The 19,053-nt window shown below is 40.0% G+C and overlaps 2 protein-coding genes across 37 annotated transcripts in view; both read left to right on the top strand.

Moving 5' to 3' along the window:
• Paxbp1 (PAX3 and PAX7 binding protein 1) overlaps positions 1–11,149 on the top strand; it is a 30,165-nt gene extending 19,016 nt beyond the window's left edge. Inside the window, exons 11-18 of the mRNA XM_075959892.1 lie at positions 83–282; positions 1,236–1,380; positions 1,890–2,011; positions 2,594–2,670; positions 3,272–3,338; positions 6,268–6,414; positions 8,241–8,395; positions 10,015–11,149. Of these exons, the coding sequence (XP_075816007.1) occupies positions 83–282; positions 1,236–1,380; positions 1,890–2,011; positions 2,594–2,670; positions 3,272–3,338; positions 6,268–6,414; positions 8,241–8,395; positions 10,015–10,132 (1,031 nt within the window). The 3' untranslated portion in view covers positions 10,133–11,149. The remainder of the gene's footprint in view (positions 1–82; positions 283–1,235; positions 1,381–1,889; positions 2,012–2,593; positions 2,671–3,271; positions 3,339–6,267; positions 6,415–8,240; positions 8,396–10,014) is intronic.
• A 2,602-nt stretch (positions 11,150–13,751) lies between these two features.
• Positions 13,752–19,053, top strand: part of Synj1 (synaptojanin 1) — an 81,392-nt gene continuing 76,090 nt past the window's right edge. For 25 of the 36 annotated variants that reach the window (XM_075959658.1, XM_075959844.1, XM_075959835.1 and 22 more), the window contains exons 1-2: positions 13,752–13,864; positions 14,731–14,876. In XM_075959658.1, the coding sequence (XP_075815773.1) occupies positions 13,767–13,864; positions 14,731–14,876 (244 nt within the window). In that variant the 5' untranslated portion in view covers positions 13,752–13,766. Of the gene's footprint in view, positions 13,977–14,730; positions 14,877–19,053 lie in introns of all 36 variants that reach the window. The other 11 variants (XM_075959861.1, XM_075959825.1, XM_075959665.1 and 8 more) reach the window with 1 other exon arrangement.

Here is a 19,053-nt window from a genome sequence, read left to right as displayed (position 1 = left end):
TGAAGACAGTACACTTCTGTGTGCTGTGAACACTTGAGTGGTATCCTGCTGCTTTCAGACTTTATTATTATTATTATTCTAGATCGCATCTTGAAAGAATCCAGCAAAGTTTTTGAAGATGTCCTTGAGAGTTTCTATTCAATTGACTGCATTAAAGCACAGTTTGAAGCATGGCGTTCAAAATACTACACATCCTATAAGGATGCTTACATTGGTCTCTGTTTGCCAAAACTTTTCAACCCTCTCATCAGACTGCAGCTCCTCACCTGGACTCCTCTTGAGGTGGGTGGTTTCTAACACTCTTGAAAAGCAATGTAACCTAGGATTTGGGTTACTTTTGCCTAAAAAGCTAGAGAGGGAAATAGAGCATACTCTGTAATCAGTTAAGATAGACTGTATCTGAGGTTAATCTGTTTTTAAATAAAGTCTTTTTAATTACTCTTCCAAAAACTTTTTTTGTGATGTCAGTTTATATAAAATTTTATTCTTAGCGAAAATTAACACTGGGTTATGAGCATGAAGAGAGAGAAGTTAGTCTTTGTATCCTAGGAGAGCGTGGACCCTGTTGGGAAAGTGCCATAGGAGAGTTGTAAAATGAGGACTTGAGCGGTGGTCATGAAAAGTGCAAAGGGTGAAGTGCATTGCTAGGTGTGAAGAAGGAGTCGGGAGAGCCTGAGGTCCTGCCCTGAGGGCGACGAGGTTATGATTGGTCTTTCTAAGTTACTGACACGGTGACTTCAAAATAAGGAAAGGGGCCTTTCAATGAAGCCTCTTAACAACCTAAAGGAATGTGAGTTCCAGAAACTGCTTGCTTAGTTCCTGGAAAGTACCCGATCTAGTGGAATTTGATCCCGTGAATGTGGTTTCAGTAGGGTGCAGAGGCTTAAGGCTGTGTGGATCGGAAGGATTTTTTATTTAGCTTCTTCCTGTAGCCACGGCTTTTAGCTTTCTTGGACTTCTTGAACACCTTTTGCTGTCCCAACATCTCAGAACTGCTGTGTCCCATGTAGGACCAGCCCTGCTGCATGTTCTGTCCTGAACTAGCAGTTTGCTCCCTCTGCGTCTTTTCTTTCCTGATCATGGTCCTGTGCCCTTCTCCTAATCTGGAAATGGTATTTTGAATATTTTTTTTATGTTTTACTTGCTTGTTACAGCTGAAGGGTAACTCTAACGTGGCTGAAAGTAGAAGTAGACATTGTTTTAAATGTTTGAAAAAACTTTTTTAATATGTTTAGGCAAAATGCTGTGACTTTGAATATATGCTGTGGTTTGAGTCTCTGCTGTTCTATGGCTGTGAAGAACGAGAACAAGAGAAGGATGATGTTGATGTTGCTCTGTTGCCCACCATTGTGGAGAAGGTGATTCTTCCCAAGCTGACAGGTAGGTGTCAGGAGGGACCTCGTTGTACTGGGTTTCTCAGACATGCTTCAAGTTCTTTTGTTCCGTGACCCTTCCATCATAGATGTTACACAATCAGTGTTAGGTACCAGTTAACTGACTGGCCCAGGGATTTTTAAAGATAGAAAATTCTTAGACTGGGGTTTGAAGACCACTGTGAGAGCAATAGTTGCAGTAGGTTGGTTCCAGAGACTCAAGATTGCTTGATGCCGAAGTGAATATTTTGAGGGAGTCATACACATTTGTTTTGTTCATTTTCTTGAAAAGTGAGAAATCGCTGTTACAGAAATCTGTTTAACTGTCAAGAGGTTTGCTGGTAGAGCTGTTTTAAAATTTTTTAACAAAATTAAAAATAAAGTTGGAGTTTAATTAGAAATTTTGGTTGTCCGGGATACAAGAGAACACAAAAGTAAATGAATGCATTTATGACCAAAGGACTGTCTGACAATAAAGTAGGCTGCAGGTTTAACATCTTGTCTCCCTTCCAACAGTGATAGCTGAGAACATGTGGGATCCTTTTTCTACAACACAGACTTCAAGAATGGTTGGAATCACACTAAAATTAATAAATGGCTATCCTTCTGTAGTCAATGCAGAAAATAAAAACACACAGGTACTTTACTTCCTATGCTTGGGAAGTTTTTTTCTTCTTCTTTTGAAATGGACCAGAGTTTAAGAGAATGAATGGTTATTCGGAATCAAGCAGGAATCTGGATTCTCCCAGTTGGGTAATCCGAGCTGTTAAAGCCTGGAATGTATACAATTAAGCTGCTGGTTTTCAGTTGTACAAATCTCTATGAAGAAAGATCCAGTTAGTCTATCACCAGCACAGCCTACTTCCAGTTCCACTGGTCAGGCATCCCTGTAAAAACTGCAAGTAAAACCACTAGATTAGTCCATGATTGATGATTGAAGCTTAAATCGTATAAATAAAATGGCCAGATACTCTTACAGTTAACCCCCAAATGTAAAATTTCTCTCACTGAGCTGGCTGGAAAAGACTTTCATCCTTGTTGAATTTTGACTAACCTCATTTTGAAAACGATCTATGCTGATTTTAAATCTTTATATAGATTTGAGTTTAAAAATTTGTAAATAGCTTTATTGATTAGTAATTGTTGAGAGGTTATCTGGTAGTGTTGTAAGTATTAAAATTATTTAACATAATTCAAATATAATTCTTTTAACTCTATAGGTATACCTTAAAGCACTTTTATTGAGGATGAGAAGAACTTTAGATGATGATGTATTTATGCCCTTATATCCCAAAAAGTAAGTAATTCATGCGAACATTAAGCATAACATTCCATGTTTCCTTTTAGAGTGTAAGCTTCTAGAAAAGTAAATGTAGCTTGAAATACAAACTTTACTTGTGTAGTAAAGACTGGAGGGATTGATCTTCTGAACAGAATAAAGCAAATAATGCTCTTTGTTCTTTCTTAGTATCTCAAAATTCAGTTTTGTGGTTTGGGTTCTGCTTAGACTCTTCCTCTCTTTTTTTAAAATCTACCTCTGTCCTCTCTGATTTTTTTCCTATCCTCTCCCATCTCTCTCTACCCTCTCCTCTCTAGTCATCTCCTTTTCCCTCTCTATCCTCCTCTCTCACTACCCCTGAACCTCTCTCCTCTCTATCCCTCCTCTTTTATCCTGTCCCTCTCTCCTTTCTCTGTCTATTCCTGTCCCTTTCTTTCTCCCTCTTTATACTCCTATGTGTTTCTTCTGGGATGAATGCTAAAGAAACACTCTGTCCTGATCCTCACCCGAGCTGCACACTTCTGGGTTCTGATCTTGTTTATTTGTAGACATTCTTGTTGATAGGAATGAAACAGCATTTACTTATACAGTATTTGATTGTGTTTTATTTCTCTTTTAGTGTCTTAGAAAATAAAAATTCTGGGCCTTACTTATTTTTTCAACGACAATTTTGGTCTTCTGTCAAGGTATGTATATATTCATAGACCATCTAAAATTTGTAATTTTTTGGACTTTATGTAGCATATTTTGAAAGACTTTTTGTTTATTAACTCTGTAGGCTTATATTGGTGTGGTATTACACACACACACCTTTATCTTATAACCAAATATTATCCTAAAAGTTTATTTCAGTTTAATGTTTTCACAGGAAAATTTGAAAGTGAGGCCCAGGCTGTCCCACAGGCTGCTTAACTAAGCTTCAGCACTGAACACAGAGTGACATGTTCAGCAGCCAGAACACCAGCTCCCTCTTGGGCTTCCGGGGACAGCACTGGCCAAGACAAACGCCTTTCTAGTGTGCTGTACACTCGGCAGGTGGATAGCAGACAGATTATACCAGCTGTGGTGGTATAGATAGATAGATGAGGGTCCCCAAGGGAGCTCAGATGGGCAACTCTAGCATTGTGGTAGTCGATCCTGTCTCTCTCCAGGAAGCGACCCTGAGATTATAGTATAAGAGGATTAAGTAGAGTCCAAGTTAAGAGAGTGGGCTTTGATTAGGATTGAAACAAGTACTGGACGGTGGGATGAGGGAGCAGTAGAGTCGTGTATCCTGGAGGTCATAAGAAGCCATCAAATTCTGTCTCTCCGTTTTCCCTTGGGCTAAAGCACACATTTGGCTTTCAGTACAGTTTTCTGAGTTTTCATAATATATAGTTGTCATCACTAACACGATGAAAGACATCTTCATAAACTTCCCCTTCCTGTTTGTGTTCTGTGGTTTTCTTTGCAAGAATGTATTATCAGTGGAAGTCTAAGGTAGGGACTGAGTTTGGCTCTCCTTGAGTGTTTGAGATTCACTGGCATTCTGTTATCAGTAGTTTGCTGCTTTTTACTGCTGGGTGGGATTCTGTAAGGTGCCAGGTATAAGAGTTGAGCTCTTGTTTCTGTTTAGTTCGTTTCCTAGTGAGGAGGAATTGCGATGGTTTCCAGTTGGAGTAATGAGCGATAGAGAGAAAAAAGCAGGAGAGGCTGTTTGTTTCACACCAACAGCACGTGCAGAGGTTCTGTTCACTCCTTCCTCTGCATTTTCTACATTGCTTAGTGGTGTTGAGCCTTCGGTGTGTTCTTAGGTATTTTACTCATGTTTTCAGTTGACTGTTTCCTTATTGAACTTAGAGTTCTGTGTTCTGAAAGGAACATAGGGTTATGATTTTAAACTTTTGTCTCTGCTTTGTCATTTAACTTTTCATTCAAGTATTACAAATTTGGAAGTTGTGGTGGGTTTTTGTTGTTGCTGAATTGGGGTCTCCTGTAGCCCAGGCCTATTTCAGGTGTGTAGCTAATGACGACCTTGAACTCCTGTCCTCTCACCTTAGTGCTGGAGTTGAGACTGCACCACTTGTGATGGTGCTGTGCACTGGGCCTGGACCAGGTGTGTGCCAGCTGAGCACATCCTCAGCTACACAAGTTCTGATTTGTTTCCTTCTACTGTTAGGCTTGTTGTAGAAGTCACACTTAACTATGAACTTCTGAACCTGAGGTTTCAGTTTGGGTTTTCATAGCTGTGTCATCCATTTCCATTTTTAGTTTAGGGGCTGCAGAGACGGCTCAGTGGTTAAGAGCACAAAGGACCCAGGCACTCACAGTGGTTCAAGGGGATAGAACACCCTCCTCGGTTCTCCTTGGGCACGGCACAGATGTGCAAACGTGCATGCAGGAAGAACATCCATACACGTAAAATTGTATTTAGATGGAAGGCCTGGATTAGATCCCTTTGTTCCAGGCTGTGTGAGTTGGGTGAGTGTGTGTGATGGTGGTTTCTAGTATGGAAAGGACAAACACACGGCCACCTTTAAGATGACTTGCTGTATAGATCTTATGTGTTGAAGTAGGTTGAGGATGGTGATAATGAAAATTAGAACTCTTTACTATTTGTTTATTATGCCACATCCTTTATATTGAAACCTCAGAATGTCAAGTAGATACCATCACTGTCAGGGAGGCACAGTCTGAACTGCAGTGCCATTCCATTGGTAAGACAAGATGCGAATCTCATCCATGCCAGCCTGTCTGAATAGTCCGTCCAAATAGGGTACTGCAAGAGAATTAATTCTGAATACCCTCAAGCCTCCATTGTTTGTAATGAGTTTTCTCTTAAACAGGACTGGTTTTTTGTTTGTTTTTTCCTTAAGAAAATTGAATGGAAGTACTTGGGTCCTTTCTGTAGGTTTGTTTCTGTTATGGAGCTCTGCTTGAGCAAAGGTAACTAGTATGCTTGCTGTGACCACTGGAGGAAGGTGCAGAGGTGCACTGAAGGTGGGGCGCAGAAAGGGGGTGATAGCTTAGATTTGTGCAGTTAGAGAGGCAGACAGGTTGGATGGAGGTGGAGTCAAATTACTTGACGAAGAGGCCAAGAATGAGCAATGTGTGCTTCTGGCCTGAATGGTTGGAACATAATGCCACCGTTTACCAGACTGAGACATAGTGGGAAACTAGACCTTATGATACATGGGCTGAGGCCTCCATGTCATGACAGTGTCCTTCATTTTAGACATAAATGTCCAGAGAGTGCGTCTATGCAGACCGGGAGATTTGTCAGCAGTGCCGAGCTAGAGTCCGAGATGAGGTCCTGCTAAGGGCCTGGGTACTGGTTGGTCTGGGCAACAGCGTTGCCCGAGAGTACTTTCTACACTGACAGGAAATGTTCTCTCTGTGTGGTGACCAGTATGGCATCCAGTAGCTACACACTGACGTTCATGTTTTAGCTAAAATTTGAAATTCAAGAATTCTTTTACTGTAGGAAATATTTAGGTACTTCAGAAGTGTTTATTAATACTTTGTCAAGGCATCCATCCATCTTACTTCATCTGGTATTTTACTATGTAAGTAATTTACTTTGTACTTTATAATAATTGCTTGATGTTACCTCTCAATTTCTTCTTTTTTTAATAGCTATTGGGAAATTTCCTTCAGTGGTATGGCATTTTCTCAAACAAAACTCTTCAGGAGTTGTCAATAGATGGCTTGTTAAATAGATACATTCTCATGGCTTTTCAGAATTCAGAATATGGAGATGACAGCATCAAAAAAGCCCAAAATGTAAGTTGGATAACACATATTGTATATTTAAAGCATGTACTTCAAAGCGAATTCACTTTTCTTTGTTTGAAGAATAAGATTTTTGTAAAAGTTAGCATTTAAACTACCCAGGTAGTCCCAAATATGTTACATATTTTTTTAACCCCCAAAAAATAATTGATCTTAACCAAGAGGCCAAGAGATGATACATTAAAAGTATATCTATCTATATTTGTGGTTTTGTGAGTGTTTTGTAGATAACAATTAAATTTTTATTTTAGAAGTAATTTTCTTCATGGTTGATGGCTTTGAGCAGTTTAGAATAACTGCTTTTTTTGCTCTCACTTAAATATTGGGTTTTCTTTCTACTTACAGTCATAGGTTACACAATTTGATGGTTTTAAAATAATATATTTGTAATAACCATTAACAGTTAATCACTAAATCAATATAAATTTATTAGTAGCAGTAATTTTTTTAACCTCTTACTAAATCCCAATACTGACAGGTAGCCTCAATACTTGCAAATACTTGTGTATGTTTCCTGTAAAGCTGAATGTTACTCCTCATGTGGACATTTTACTGTTGGCCAATCTTAGTGACCTATTTTCAGTGTGCCTTTCAATTAAGTAAGACAGCTTCACTGGAAGAAGAAATACCCAGCAGTCAGGAAGACTGCTTCATTCTCTTTGACCTTTACGACCTTGACATCTCTGAAGGCCAGTCATTTGTAGTGTGCTTTTGGTGTAGTTTGTCTAAGCTCTCCATTAGATTCAGGTTCTGCATCTCTGGCAGAGGTTGTTCCCTATTCCCTGAATGTGGTTATCTCTTAGAAGTAGACTTCTGCAACCGTGCAACATGTCCCCACTCTTTTGTTTTGTTAAACTTTCTTTTTATTTATTCTTTGTATCTTTCACATCATGCTTCCTGATCCCACCCATCTCCCCCCCCAATAAAACAAAATAAAATTTAATAGTTAAAAGGAGGGGAAGAAGGGGAAAATCTCATCATGGAAGCTGCAGTGTGACACAGTGAGTCACTCAGTAAACCCCTTTATCCACACATGTTTACATGGGGAGGGGGCGTGTCGGTCCTGCAGACCAGGGCTACAGGATCTCCATGACACAGGGCAGCAGTGGGATGTCCCAGTGAGCGCCCAGTGTCGATGGTGTAGCAGAGATTCTTTGTGATGAATAGGTCCCCTCTTTTTAAGAGAGTGCTTTCTTTCTGGAATGAGATGTTTTGGCTCACTTTATATCTGCTGTATCCCTGGGATAAGTCATATCTTTAGTAACCCTTGGTTCTTATAATGGCTAGTCTGTTTGGATAACAGCTGCCCAGAGTAGATGGTTTTCTTGAAAAAATCAGTCCCATATTTTTTAAGCCTTAGCACTAAGGCCAGAATGTCACAATTCCTTGTTCACTGGGTTAAGGCTCTGCTGTGTACCGTATCTCTGGTGTAGATAGTTTTAATCTTACTTTGGGTAACTGGGTTCCTACAACCAACATGGATACTACTTACTGAAGTTTTCCTGAAGGAAGAGACTATAGTACCATATCTATACATGTGTTTTTACATGGGAAACATAGTTTGTTTAAAGTCACATTGATAACTGAAAAAATATAGGCAACCAGTTATCAATTTTATGTCTGTTTAAATAGTTGGCAAACTATCTTGTTTTGAGTGTCTGAAGCATTGTTAAAAATCAGATGTTGGTTTAGTTAATGTAAGAGGTCAGATTTTTAAAGAGCTGCCTTATGTAGTAGTAAGGATCAACCATTATTTAAGTTTGTGTTTTGGACATTTTCATTCTGTTTTAACTATTTTATTTGCATCTTCTACATAGGTAATCAACTGTTTCCCTAAGCAGTGGTTTGTGAATCTGAAAGGAGAAAGAACCATTTCTCAGTTAGAAAATTTTTGCCGATATCTTGTACATTTAGCAGATACAATTTACAGGAATAGTATTGGGTGCTCTGATGTGGAAAAAAGAAATGCAAGGTAATTTATTTTTTTCAATTAATGAAATGAATCAAATTTCTTTTATAGTCACATTTAATATTAAATAATCAAGAGTAGTCATTTTAACTTGTTTCTTAATTTACTGTTTAAACAATTTCATTACATTATATATGTATATATAGGATATACTCTGATCATATTCTCTTAAATTTTACATGTACTATTACAAACCTACCAAAATACACAACTTCTGGTTTGTACAATTTTTTTCCTTTTTTTTTCTTCAGTACATTAAATTTGGAATCTTTTAGAGAAAACTTAACAGTAAGAGTCAGAGTCATGCCTGAGGCAGTAGATAAACTTGGATTTTTGTCTTCTGTGAAGAAGTGAATAGACTGAGAGTTTTAGGATGTAGTGATCCTTAGCCATTGAGGTCTCGTTCTGTGGACATAAAGCCCGGAAAGAGCGAATGGCCACTGAGATGTGGACTGTGCTAAAATTGAGTATTTAGAGCCTTGATGCTCTCTTGGTCCCTATTATGGACTAAAGAGCATTTCATGATTGTCTTGGGAATAGCTTATGTCTAATTTTCATGAAAAATTTCTAGGACACAGGTGTGAACCTCAGCTTATTAGGAGGCTTCAGAGTGAGCTCAGGGCTAGCCTGAGCACTTTGTAAGCGTTGGTACAACTGGGTCTCGTTAGACATGTGTTCTGTTTTCTCTGTGTCCTGGAGGGAGTAACTCTGGGGGGCGGGGAAGCTTGGAGACGTGCACTTGAGCATCCTTTCAAGAATTGGATGTTAATATCTGAGTTTCTCATAAGGGAAGCAGGCTTTATCAACTGAATTTTAAAGGAGTTGAAGTTTGGCTTTTCATCGGCTGATGATGAGGAGAAATGATTTTATGTTTAAGCTGTATTCCACAAGAGCTGGGACTCTGGTTGGGAAGCAGAGAGATGGACGGATCTCCAAAGGGGCTTGTGATTATAACTGCTTTTCTTCCTAGATATTGATGAAAATCATTTATCAAAACAAAATTATTTCTGTTTAGAATGCATTTCATGTCTCTGGGCCAGTTACTTAAACGTAAGGGTTTGTTTTGTTTTTTTGTTTTGTTTTGTTTTGCTTTTTCGGTTTTTTTGTTTGTTTTTGTTTTTCGAGACAGGATTTCTCTGTAGCTTTGGAGCCTGTCCTGAAACTAGCTCTTGTAGACCAGGCTGGCCTTAAACTCACAGAGACCGGCCCGCCTCTGCCACCTGAGTGCTGGGATTAAAAGTGTGCGCCACCACGCCTGTCAGTAAGTTTTATTTGGATTAATAACAGATTTTTTTTAAAAATTTTTCTGTATTTGAGAGTGGTATACACACTGCCGTGAAGCATGCACGGAGGGCAGAGGCCAGCTTCTAGGATTTGGCTCTTTGGCTCTTTCCTTCCACAGTGTAGATTGGAGGTGGACTCTGCATTAGGTTTGGTGGGAAGCATCTTTATAGTGAGCTGTCTTGTTTTAAAACATGCTGTAGCTTGCTTGTCTTAGTCTTAATATTTTAAAATGTATACTTGGAAAGGTTGTTTTGCAGATTGTTTAAGGTAGATGTAAAATAAAGAACAGATTTTTATCTCAATATAATGTAATTTTTAAATTTTTTCTTCTCTTTTAGAGAAAACATAAAACAGATAGTAAAACTTCTTGCAAGTGTTCGGGCTTTGGATCATGCTGTGTCTGTTGCAAGTGACCACAATGTGAAAGAACTTAAGTCTCTGATTGAAGGAAAATAGATCAATGAGACTGAAAAGTGTTTGCTTTGCCCATTCCCAGTGTGTAAATTTTGTATATATGTAAAGTTTCTTAAACTGTAAAATACTGATTCTTGTTTAAATACAAAAACATTATATTACTACTGTGTCCTTAAATGTGAGTTCTTCAGAATGAAAGGAATTCAGATTATTTCTAGGAGTCTTTAAGTGTTTTCCTTACTGCCTGTCATATTTTGTTTATGGGAGTATTTTGTATCATTAAATTAACTTCATTTAAGTGTCCTCTATAAATGACGTGTGTGCAATGTAAATTGTGTAATTATGCATACATATATGTATATATTTATACTGCCATGGGTTTTCATGCTGGAAATATGGTGTTTGGTGTTTTTCTACAGAGGAAGCTTTTTAACAACAGAACCTTACCCAGTAGTGGTCGTCTTAGGGAACTACTGCACTGCTTCAACAGAAGGGCTGGCAGGTGATGACCCTTCACCCCACTTTAGCTAGCATCATTATCACTTGTAGCTGTACTGCCTTAAAATGAGAGCTGAGTTACGGACGTCGCTGAGTGAGTGTGAATTTCTGTGAATTGGCCTTAGAGGCCATTGTGAGTTTAATATGAGCTCTAGGTGAGATATGCAAGAGTTTGGGGTGGGAGGGACCTCAGTTTAGTTTCTGACAATAAGCCCACAAGCTAAGTGCATGGTTTAGGCTGACTGTCCTTTCTCATTCATGAGTTTACTCCCTATCCAGCTTACAGATACAGATATAGTCTATCATATTTTAAATCCCACATATGTGAGTTATATATGCAATAAAGAATATGCCTTGCTGATTAGACACATCCAAGCAATTTACTATTGGTGGGCTTCTGTAATGTTTATACCACATTGTAAATACTCAGAGAAACTTGTTTTAATGCTTTCTGATTCTGTGGTTTTCAAAAGAGGAACTTTTTGGAAATTAAGGACTATTGTTTGATAATTATATGTGTAATTAAGCTTTAGCCAAGCATTAAATTAATTTTTAAATACATCCTTTGTTGTATTTTGCTGGTGACTTAAGTTTAGAGTATTCCAAATGATTCATATAGTGAGACCATTCAGTCTAGTGCCTACTCTTAAAGCCAGATAATTCTACAGGACAGTGTTGTGCCCTCCTTCCTCCGTCAGTTTGCTTGTAGGAGCATGTCCTAACTCCACGTGGTCATTCTGAGGGAATTTTTTTTATGCTTTATGGGCTCCTAAATGGAATTAAACTCTAAAAAATTCATTCTCAATGTCAGTGGATTAAAACAAACACAAATAGGTTATTGATCCTTAACTATGTTTCCAAGCCTCTCACATAAATCATTTCTGTATGTTTTTAATAACTCTTAGGATGAACACTGAGACTTCCTATCCTAGCTTTTAGTTACAGCCTTAAACACTATCCCAAGACTCTGGAATGTAGCACAGAACTGTGTTTAAAACTTGATCTTTATGTTTCAACAGCTTAGCGAGTAATGAACACTAAATAGGAATTCTCAGTTGCTGTGTCATTGTCACATACTAGTTGAGTATCTTAAAATAATTATTTTTGAATGCTGAAGGCCCAAAATTGGAAATAAGTGTCACCAGGACTCTTGTGTCCTGTCAAGGTTCTTACTCTTGGCTTGTCAGAATTATCCAGTTTGCCGTTTGTCTTCAAGTCATGAGTATCTGACTCCCCTTCTGTCTCCTTTGTACTTGCCTTTTCATATAGATATGTCATGAGTATCTGACTCCCCTTCTGTCTCCTTTGTAAGGGTACTTGCCATTTCATATAGGTTTCCTGCATATACGTGGTAATCTATTGGACATCAGAAACCACCTCAAGACTTTTGCCAAGTCTATCTCCTATTTGCTGGCTTCAAGTATCAGGGTGTGAATATTTTGAGATGGTTTGTCACAAGCCTCACTCACTATTCACTTTCTAAGCCAAGAAGGCAGTGGCATCTCTGCAATCCTTCAGACCAAGTCTATACCACTGAAGTATTTTAAGTTAGCCTCTTGTAAGGACAACAGTTGACTCAAATGTACAGCTAATTGGAAATGCTGTAACAAAGTAATAAATAGGAAGAGGACAATAAGGACCTTAAAAGTCACTGGTATGTTTTTCAAGTCCTGGACTTAGTTATGATTAAAAATTTATTTTGACAGGACTTGGGTAAGCTTTGACTTAAGACTAGAAATGGATCCTGTTTCCTCTAGTTTTATTTGAAGAAAGAAATTGCAACCTAGAAGTTCGAATCTCCACTTCCTTAGTTAAAAAATAAACCAAGAACAGTCAGAAAGCTTCCATTAGAAAGAACCAGGGTTTATGGTATAGTCTCAGATTCTTGAGTGAAGAGATTGATTATAGCTCCACTTAACTATGATTTCCGGTGTCATAAAATGGTACATTCCTAGGGCTGGGGATGCCCTCTGTAGAATGCCTGCCTGGTATGCATGAAGTACTGGGTTGAGTCCTTGTCACCACATGAACCAGGCATGGTGGCACACCGGCCTCGACTTTGACTCTTGGTCTCAGCAAAGGTAGCGCTCCATAGGTAGTTACGTCATATTCAGGCGTCATGTTCTCACCCCTTCCATTTCTTTAAAGGATTGTCCCCAACTGAAATGGACACGTCTCGAAAGGAAAATGACTAACACAGTCCACTGCAGCATTTCAATTATCACTGAACGCTTGTGGTTACTGTAACCACAACAAAAAGCAAAAGTTTTTCTAAGGGGACTACTAAGTGAAAAGAACTCAGAATTAAATCCAAGTGTGTTTCTCCTTGAGTAGAGTGGCTTGTGTTTTTAGTATGTGAAACCAGGGTTGAATTTGTCTTCGATAAGATGGAGAAATGTTGAGTCACATGATAGAGCCTGTTAGAGGAACTAATTTTGTGCAACGCATCATATTGTGGTTTTAGGGGGAAAACAGCAAAAAGGGGAAGAGGCTAGAAAAAAGCAAAGGCAAGCAGAAACATGAATGCTGGGTTCCTCGGGTTGTCAATTCTTTCCTAAAGCCCTATTAACTACATCTTTCCTCTATTCTTGTCTATGAAATAGAAGCAGAATAAAATAATTCTGCCGAACACAAATCATAAGCATGATGGGTTGAGAAAAAGAAACGGTATGGAACAGTGTGAACCTCTTAATTATAAGATTCCACGGTCTGCATATCGGCACATCACTAAGTGACAGCCATGTTTTGTTTTGCAGCCTTGAGGTGGCTGCTGACTCCCTCGCTCTCTTCCACAGTCAGGAGCGGTCTCCAGGGCCTGACACCATGGACAGCTCTCGGGGCGCCAGCCCGCCCGCGCGGCTGGCAGACCGTGCCCAGCCCTCCCCGGCCGGTCGGGCCCGCGGAGGCGGCAGAGGGTGGTCCCGATTCCCGACGCGGGCCCCCGCAGCCCCTCCCTGCTGTCCGCGGGGAGGGCCGGCAAGCTCGCAGGACTCCACGCGAGGAGGCCGGACCCTCTGCCGGTTTCCCTGGACGTACGACCCCTCCGCTCTTGCGTTGACCAAGGCGTCACGGACTCAGGGACTCAGGTCACAGGGACTGCGGGACCCGAGAGGCTCACCGGCAACGGCTCCGCCCCTTCACCCTCAGGGGCGGACCTTCCGCCCCAGGCATCGGTGCAATGCGGAAGAGCTGGGCCTGCTGGAGCGGAAGTGACGCCACCGGCGGCTGTAGCGGCGGCGGCTGCGGGAGAAGGAGGAGGAGGAGCCGGAGGAAGAGGTGAGGCGGCCGGCGGGGGGCGGGGAGCGGCCGCGTCCAGATCCAGCGGCAGCCGGCCGGGCGGGTGGACGCTTCCTGAGCAGCGGCTGTGATCGCAGCCGGGACGCGAGCGGTGAGAGGCGGCTGTGGGGCGTCCCGCTGCGGGTGGTGAGGGGACCGCGGGGCAGCGGGTGGCTACGGTGACAGCGGCTGTCACCCCGCGGGCGGGAAAGAACCCGGTCAGCACAGGCTCCGGGGCATCTCTTGAGGCGCATAATGGAGGCACTGGACTGTCCGGTGCCTCCGTTTCCCCGGCTACCCCGGTACCCCTTGAGCCGCGGTGGGATCCATTCGTCACCGTGACCTGCGTGACTGGGCGGAAGGCGACGGTCACCTGTGTGGCTTTCCCTGCCCTTCGCCACCGCCCTGGGGAGTCCGCGATGCTACAATCCCTACCCTCCTCCGGCCCCCTCAGGGGCTTTGAGGCAGCCCGGTTGACCTTCCCTCCCATCTCCTGGCCTTTTCCGCCTAAGGATCAACCCGAAGTTCCCCCTTGAGTTCCCTTCCAGGAGTGACAGATCGTGAAGCAGGAAGCTGATAAACAACCGAAAATACACTCCAGATTTTCCTGTGGGTAAACATGGGAAATTCACCTTATCCAATTCAGTACCCGCAGTGCTAAAACCCTGCCTTTCCTTGCTGTGCCTTGAGACTTGGAAGCGTTTCCTTGTGCCTTTTGGTAGAAATTTGGTGACGCCTTATCTTTTGGAATAAATGGTTCACCCCAGATTTCTCTTTTTCTCCACCCCCGCCTCCATCAAACTTGGCAAGGAGGGACCCCTGGGTGTCTTGCAGCCTCCTGGCTTGACTTGGCTTGGTTTTCACAGGGCTCCCTCTGAAGAGAGGAGAATGGCGTTCAGCAAAGGATTTCGAATCTACCACAAATTGGATCCCCCACCGTTCAGCCTCATAGTGGAAACTCGGCATAAGGAAGAATGTCTCATGTTCGAGTCTGGGGCTGTGGCTGTGCTCTGTAAGTCACGTGTTTTAGCCTAACTGATTATGATCTCTAGTTTGTAGCTCTGAAGTTCAATAGTTCATAAAAAAAATTCTTGGAAGCCTTCTTATGGAATTTTATCTGATGGACGTATTCTTTGACTTAATTTGAATGAAACCTTGTTTCCTGTAAACTCAGACTTAGGTTTTTGTTTGGGGGAGGTGGTTCAGGAGGTGCAGATTTTGCCCGTGGGATTTTGTTTTTCTTGGGTTCTACTTCTAGAAGAGTATCTTTCTGTGAACTTCTGTTCCTGTTATGTCTTATCACATGAACCCAGTAGGACAGCTGGCTTGACATCTGTAATGCCCAGAATTTTGCAATAATATTATCTGTTATAGGTTTCTGTATTATCTTATATTGAACCCTTATTTATTTTTGTTGTTTTTATTTTATATTTTTTTATATTTTGGTGTGCCTCGTGCGCATGTGTGATGTTGGTGGGTCAGATGCAGGACTTCAGTTACCTAGGCAAGTGCTCTCCTGCTGATCCCTTGCCAAGTGCACATGTGTGATGTTGGTGGGTCAGATGCAGGACTTCAGTTACCTAGGCAAGTGCTCTCCTGCTGATCCCTTGCCAAGTGCCATGTGTGATGGTGGGTTAGTTTCAGATCAGGCACATGATTGATCGACTTCTCCAGCCTAAGTGTTTGTATTTTCAGTAAAAACTGCAAACAGTTTCTAAAAGTTTCATGTGAGATATGCGATTGTTTTCATATTATTTAAAAATGATTTTGATTTTTAAAGAAAAGAACTACTTACTGTAGCACACACAATCACATACACACAAAATAAAGATTGGGTTAATATGTGACAGGTGAATGAAAATAGAAATTCTAATTAACATTATGCTTTTTTTTTACATTTAATATTTGTGTGTAAGTGGGGGCACATGTGGGTCAGAGGTCAGCTGTGGGAGTAGTTTCTCTCCTCCTACTGTTTGTGTTCCAGTGACAGAACTCAGGTGTTAGGCTTGGTGGCCAATGCTTTTTTCCTGCTGAGATACCTCAGGGTGCCCCATACTTCATTCTTAATAGAAAACTGGGGCAGGTAGCCCTGGTTTGGGGTTGTCTTAAGTATGACTTTTTAAGACAGATTTTCTAATGATAATTATTTGTTCTTAGGATTTTTTTTTAAAGCAATCCGTTTTAGCCTGATCCTTCATGATATAGCCAAAGCTGTTGAATTGCAGATCCCCTGCTTCCATGTCCTGAGTGCTGGGAATACAGTGTGCACAACTGTGCTAGGCTTATGAGTGCTGCGGGCTGAACTCAGGCAAACACTCTGCCATCTGAGCTACATCCCAAGCCCTCTTTGATAGATTTTTCTCAGATTGTTTATAGGTCATATATCTATAAATTAAAATTACCGTTTGGACTGGGGGCGTGCTTAGTTGTAAGCATGAGGACTTGAGTGTGATCCTAGCATCCTCATGAAAGCCTGGCATGGTACTACATGCCTATAACCCTAGATCAGGGGAAGCAGAGGCAGGAAGGTCCCTGAGACCCTGTCTCAAGAAATAATATGGAGAGCAATAATGGGAAACATCTGATATCAACCTCTGACTGCCATGTGAACTCTCATTACATATACGTGTGTGTATGTGTGTGTATATTTAATATATAATAAATATAAAATAAAGGAAGGTATTTGATAACAACCTCTGGCCTCCATGAATACTCTGTATGTGTGTATATATGTGCATTTAATTAATAAATATAAAGGAAGACACCTGATGTCAGCCTCTGACCTCCAAGCATACTCTCATGCATACTCATATATATATATGTGTGTGTGTGTGTGTGATATTACTGTGTATACACATAATAATGTTTGAAAAACATATTTACTAACATAAGCCATAAATCTTTCAACTACTGCTCTTTCTGTAGACTCAGTAAGTACAGCATATAATATTCTGACCCATGTATTTATAGGTGAGCCTGACTAATACAGTAAAATGTATCCTGGTGGGGAGAATAATAGTGACATAATGAACAACTCTTAAGCAAAGATCAGTATATAACAGTATATAAATATTTAGTGTATATTTTTTATACATACAGTATCATGGTTTGAAGAAAGAGGCATGAGGCTAGATACATCCAAGAAAAAGGTTAAGTAATATTTAGCATAAACTTTATTACTCTAAATTGGTTTTTATGTTTTAATAAAATAAAAATGACATGCTTTTATGTTAATCCACATAGCCTACATTTTCATACTATAGATGTACTTACAGTAATGAATGCTGAAATAAAACATCAGATTGGAGGGCTTTGCTTGGTAATATAATGTCTTTCAACTGCTTGTGTTTTGGTTGACATTACCTGATTTATTAATGTTTAAATTCTAGTATATTTTTAAATTGTGGTTACTCATAATTGCGGTGGGAATTCAGTATGAATAAATTATGAATTTACCTGTAGTTTTAAGTTATTGCTATACGTTCGAAAAACCTAAGAATAATTATAGTTCTAAAACCTCTAGTAGTTATCTTTTATGTCAAATACTGATTTTAAAAGGCTTTAAAACTTTCATTTGGGGCATTAATTATGAGGTGGAATAGTATTAAGATATTATCTTAACAGTATATACTTATTTTCACTGCTGGTAATTGAAACTAAGTACTGCATATTAAGCAAGCACTCTAACACCGAGCTATATCCGTAGCTCAGTTGTTTCTAATTGTGTTTCTCTTCATTGGATTTAAGCTGTGTAAGTAATCTAAGAGGACGTTTGAATACTGCTTTTCTCTGTAAAGCTAACATAAATGGATACATACTCTCTTGGGTGTGTGTTATGTTTTCTATAAACTCTATAGCAGCACATAAATATATTTTATTTGACTTTTTAATTGATATATAAAAAACAGAAACTACACATGTGGCTACAACACATGATGTTTCAACACATTTATATATTATAGAATGTTGAAATGGGTTGGACATTTGCCATTATGGTGAAAACATGCAAAACTCTTTAGTCTTATAGGACATTGCTACCTTTCGCTCACTACTGTGCAATAATAAAATATTAATCCTTAAGTGAAAACTTTTTTCTTTTTAGATAATTGACTTATAAAATTAGGTGCTAATGTTATGTTAAACATCTATAACCCCAACACTCAGGAGGCAGAAGCAGAAAGAGCTTGTATTTGAGGCTATCCTGGGGTACATAGCAACAGCCTGTCACACAAAAAGTTTAATTTGGCATTTGGTTTGGAGTTATACCAAGATAGATGTTGTCCTGCATGTTTGGCTTCTAAAACAACCTACAGAATTTTGAATGCCTGCTCCATTCTGGAAACTGTCCATAAGATTGGGTGTGTTCTCTTCACCTTCCCTCTTCTCAGCCACTGAATTTCAGGGCAGCCTGCCTATCAGTCTACAAGAAATGTCCTCTAAAGTCATTTTTATAGTACGTCAAAGTGTGGCCCTGTTTTCTTAAGGTTAAAATCCTCAGCCTGTCCATCAAGGTCTTCCTTAGCCTCACTCCGCTCTTTCTGTACAGTGGTAACCTCCTCTGGGAGATGGTTTCAGTGTTCTCCCAAAGTACTAGGACTTACCAGTCTTTATGATGTTCTTTTAGATTTGTACCAACTTAATCAGTCATTGATGTGTTGGGTTGTTTGTTTGTTTGTTGTTTTAGGTCTATTTCTGACAGGGTCTCTCAAAGCATAGGCTAGTCTCAAACTTGCTCCTTAGCCGAAGATGACCTTGAACTTCTGGTCCTCCTAAGTGCTGAGTCAATGGCTTTCTGTGTCTAGGCTGCACAAAATAATCATCTGGGAAGATTTCACAAATACTGGTACCTGGGCTTCTTTCTCATAGTCATATCAAAATGATAATTTCTGAGCAAAACATACATGTAACTTGCTATGATATATTTACCAGGTCACTTTTTTTGACCTATAGATTTTTATCTAAAATAACTATGTTCCAGAATTATAATACTGTGATTGTATATTATGAAGCTAATCGTTTTCTTGAAGCCCTCAGACTGTATCAAAAGGTAGTTTTTCATGACATTTTCAGTACAGTGTTTTCATATCACATGGAACTGTATACATGTTTCTTAAGGTTTCCATAATGCTTGGCACAGTATTTTACTCACAACCAGGGAGCACATAGTTAATGATTGACACTAGTGGGAA

This window comes from Microtus pennsylvanicus, chromosome 1, assembly GCF_037038515.1.
Source record: "Microtus pennsylvanicus isolate mMicPen1 chromosome 1, mMicPen1.hap1, whole genome shotgun sequence".
NCBI classification, from domain to species: Eukaryota; Metazoa; Chordata; class Mammalia; order Rodentia; family Cricetidae; genus Microtus; species Microtus pennsylvanicus.
This window is presented reverse-complemented; position numbering and strand designations above follow the sequence as displayed.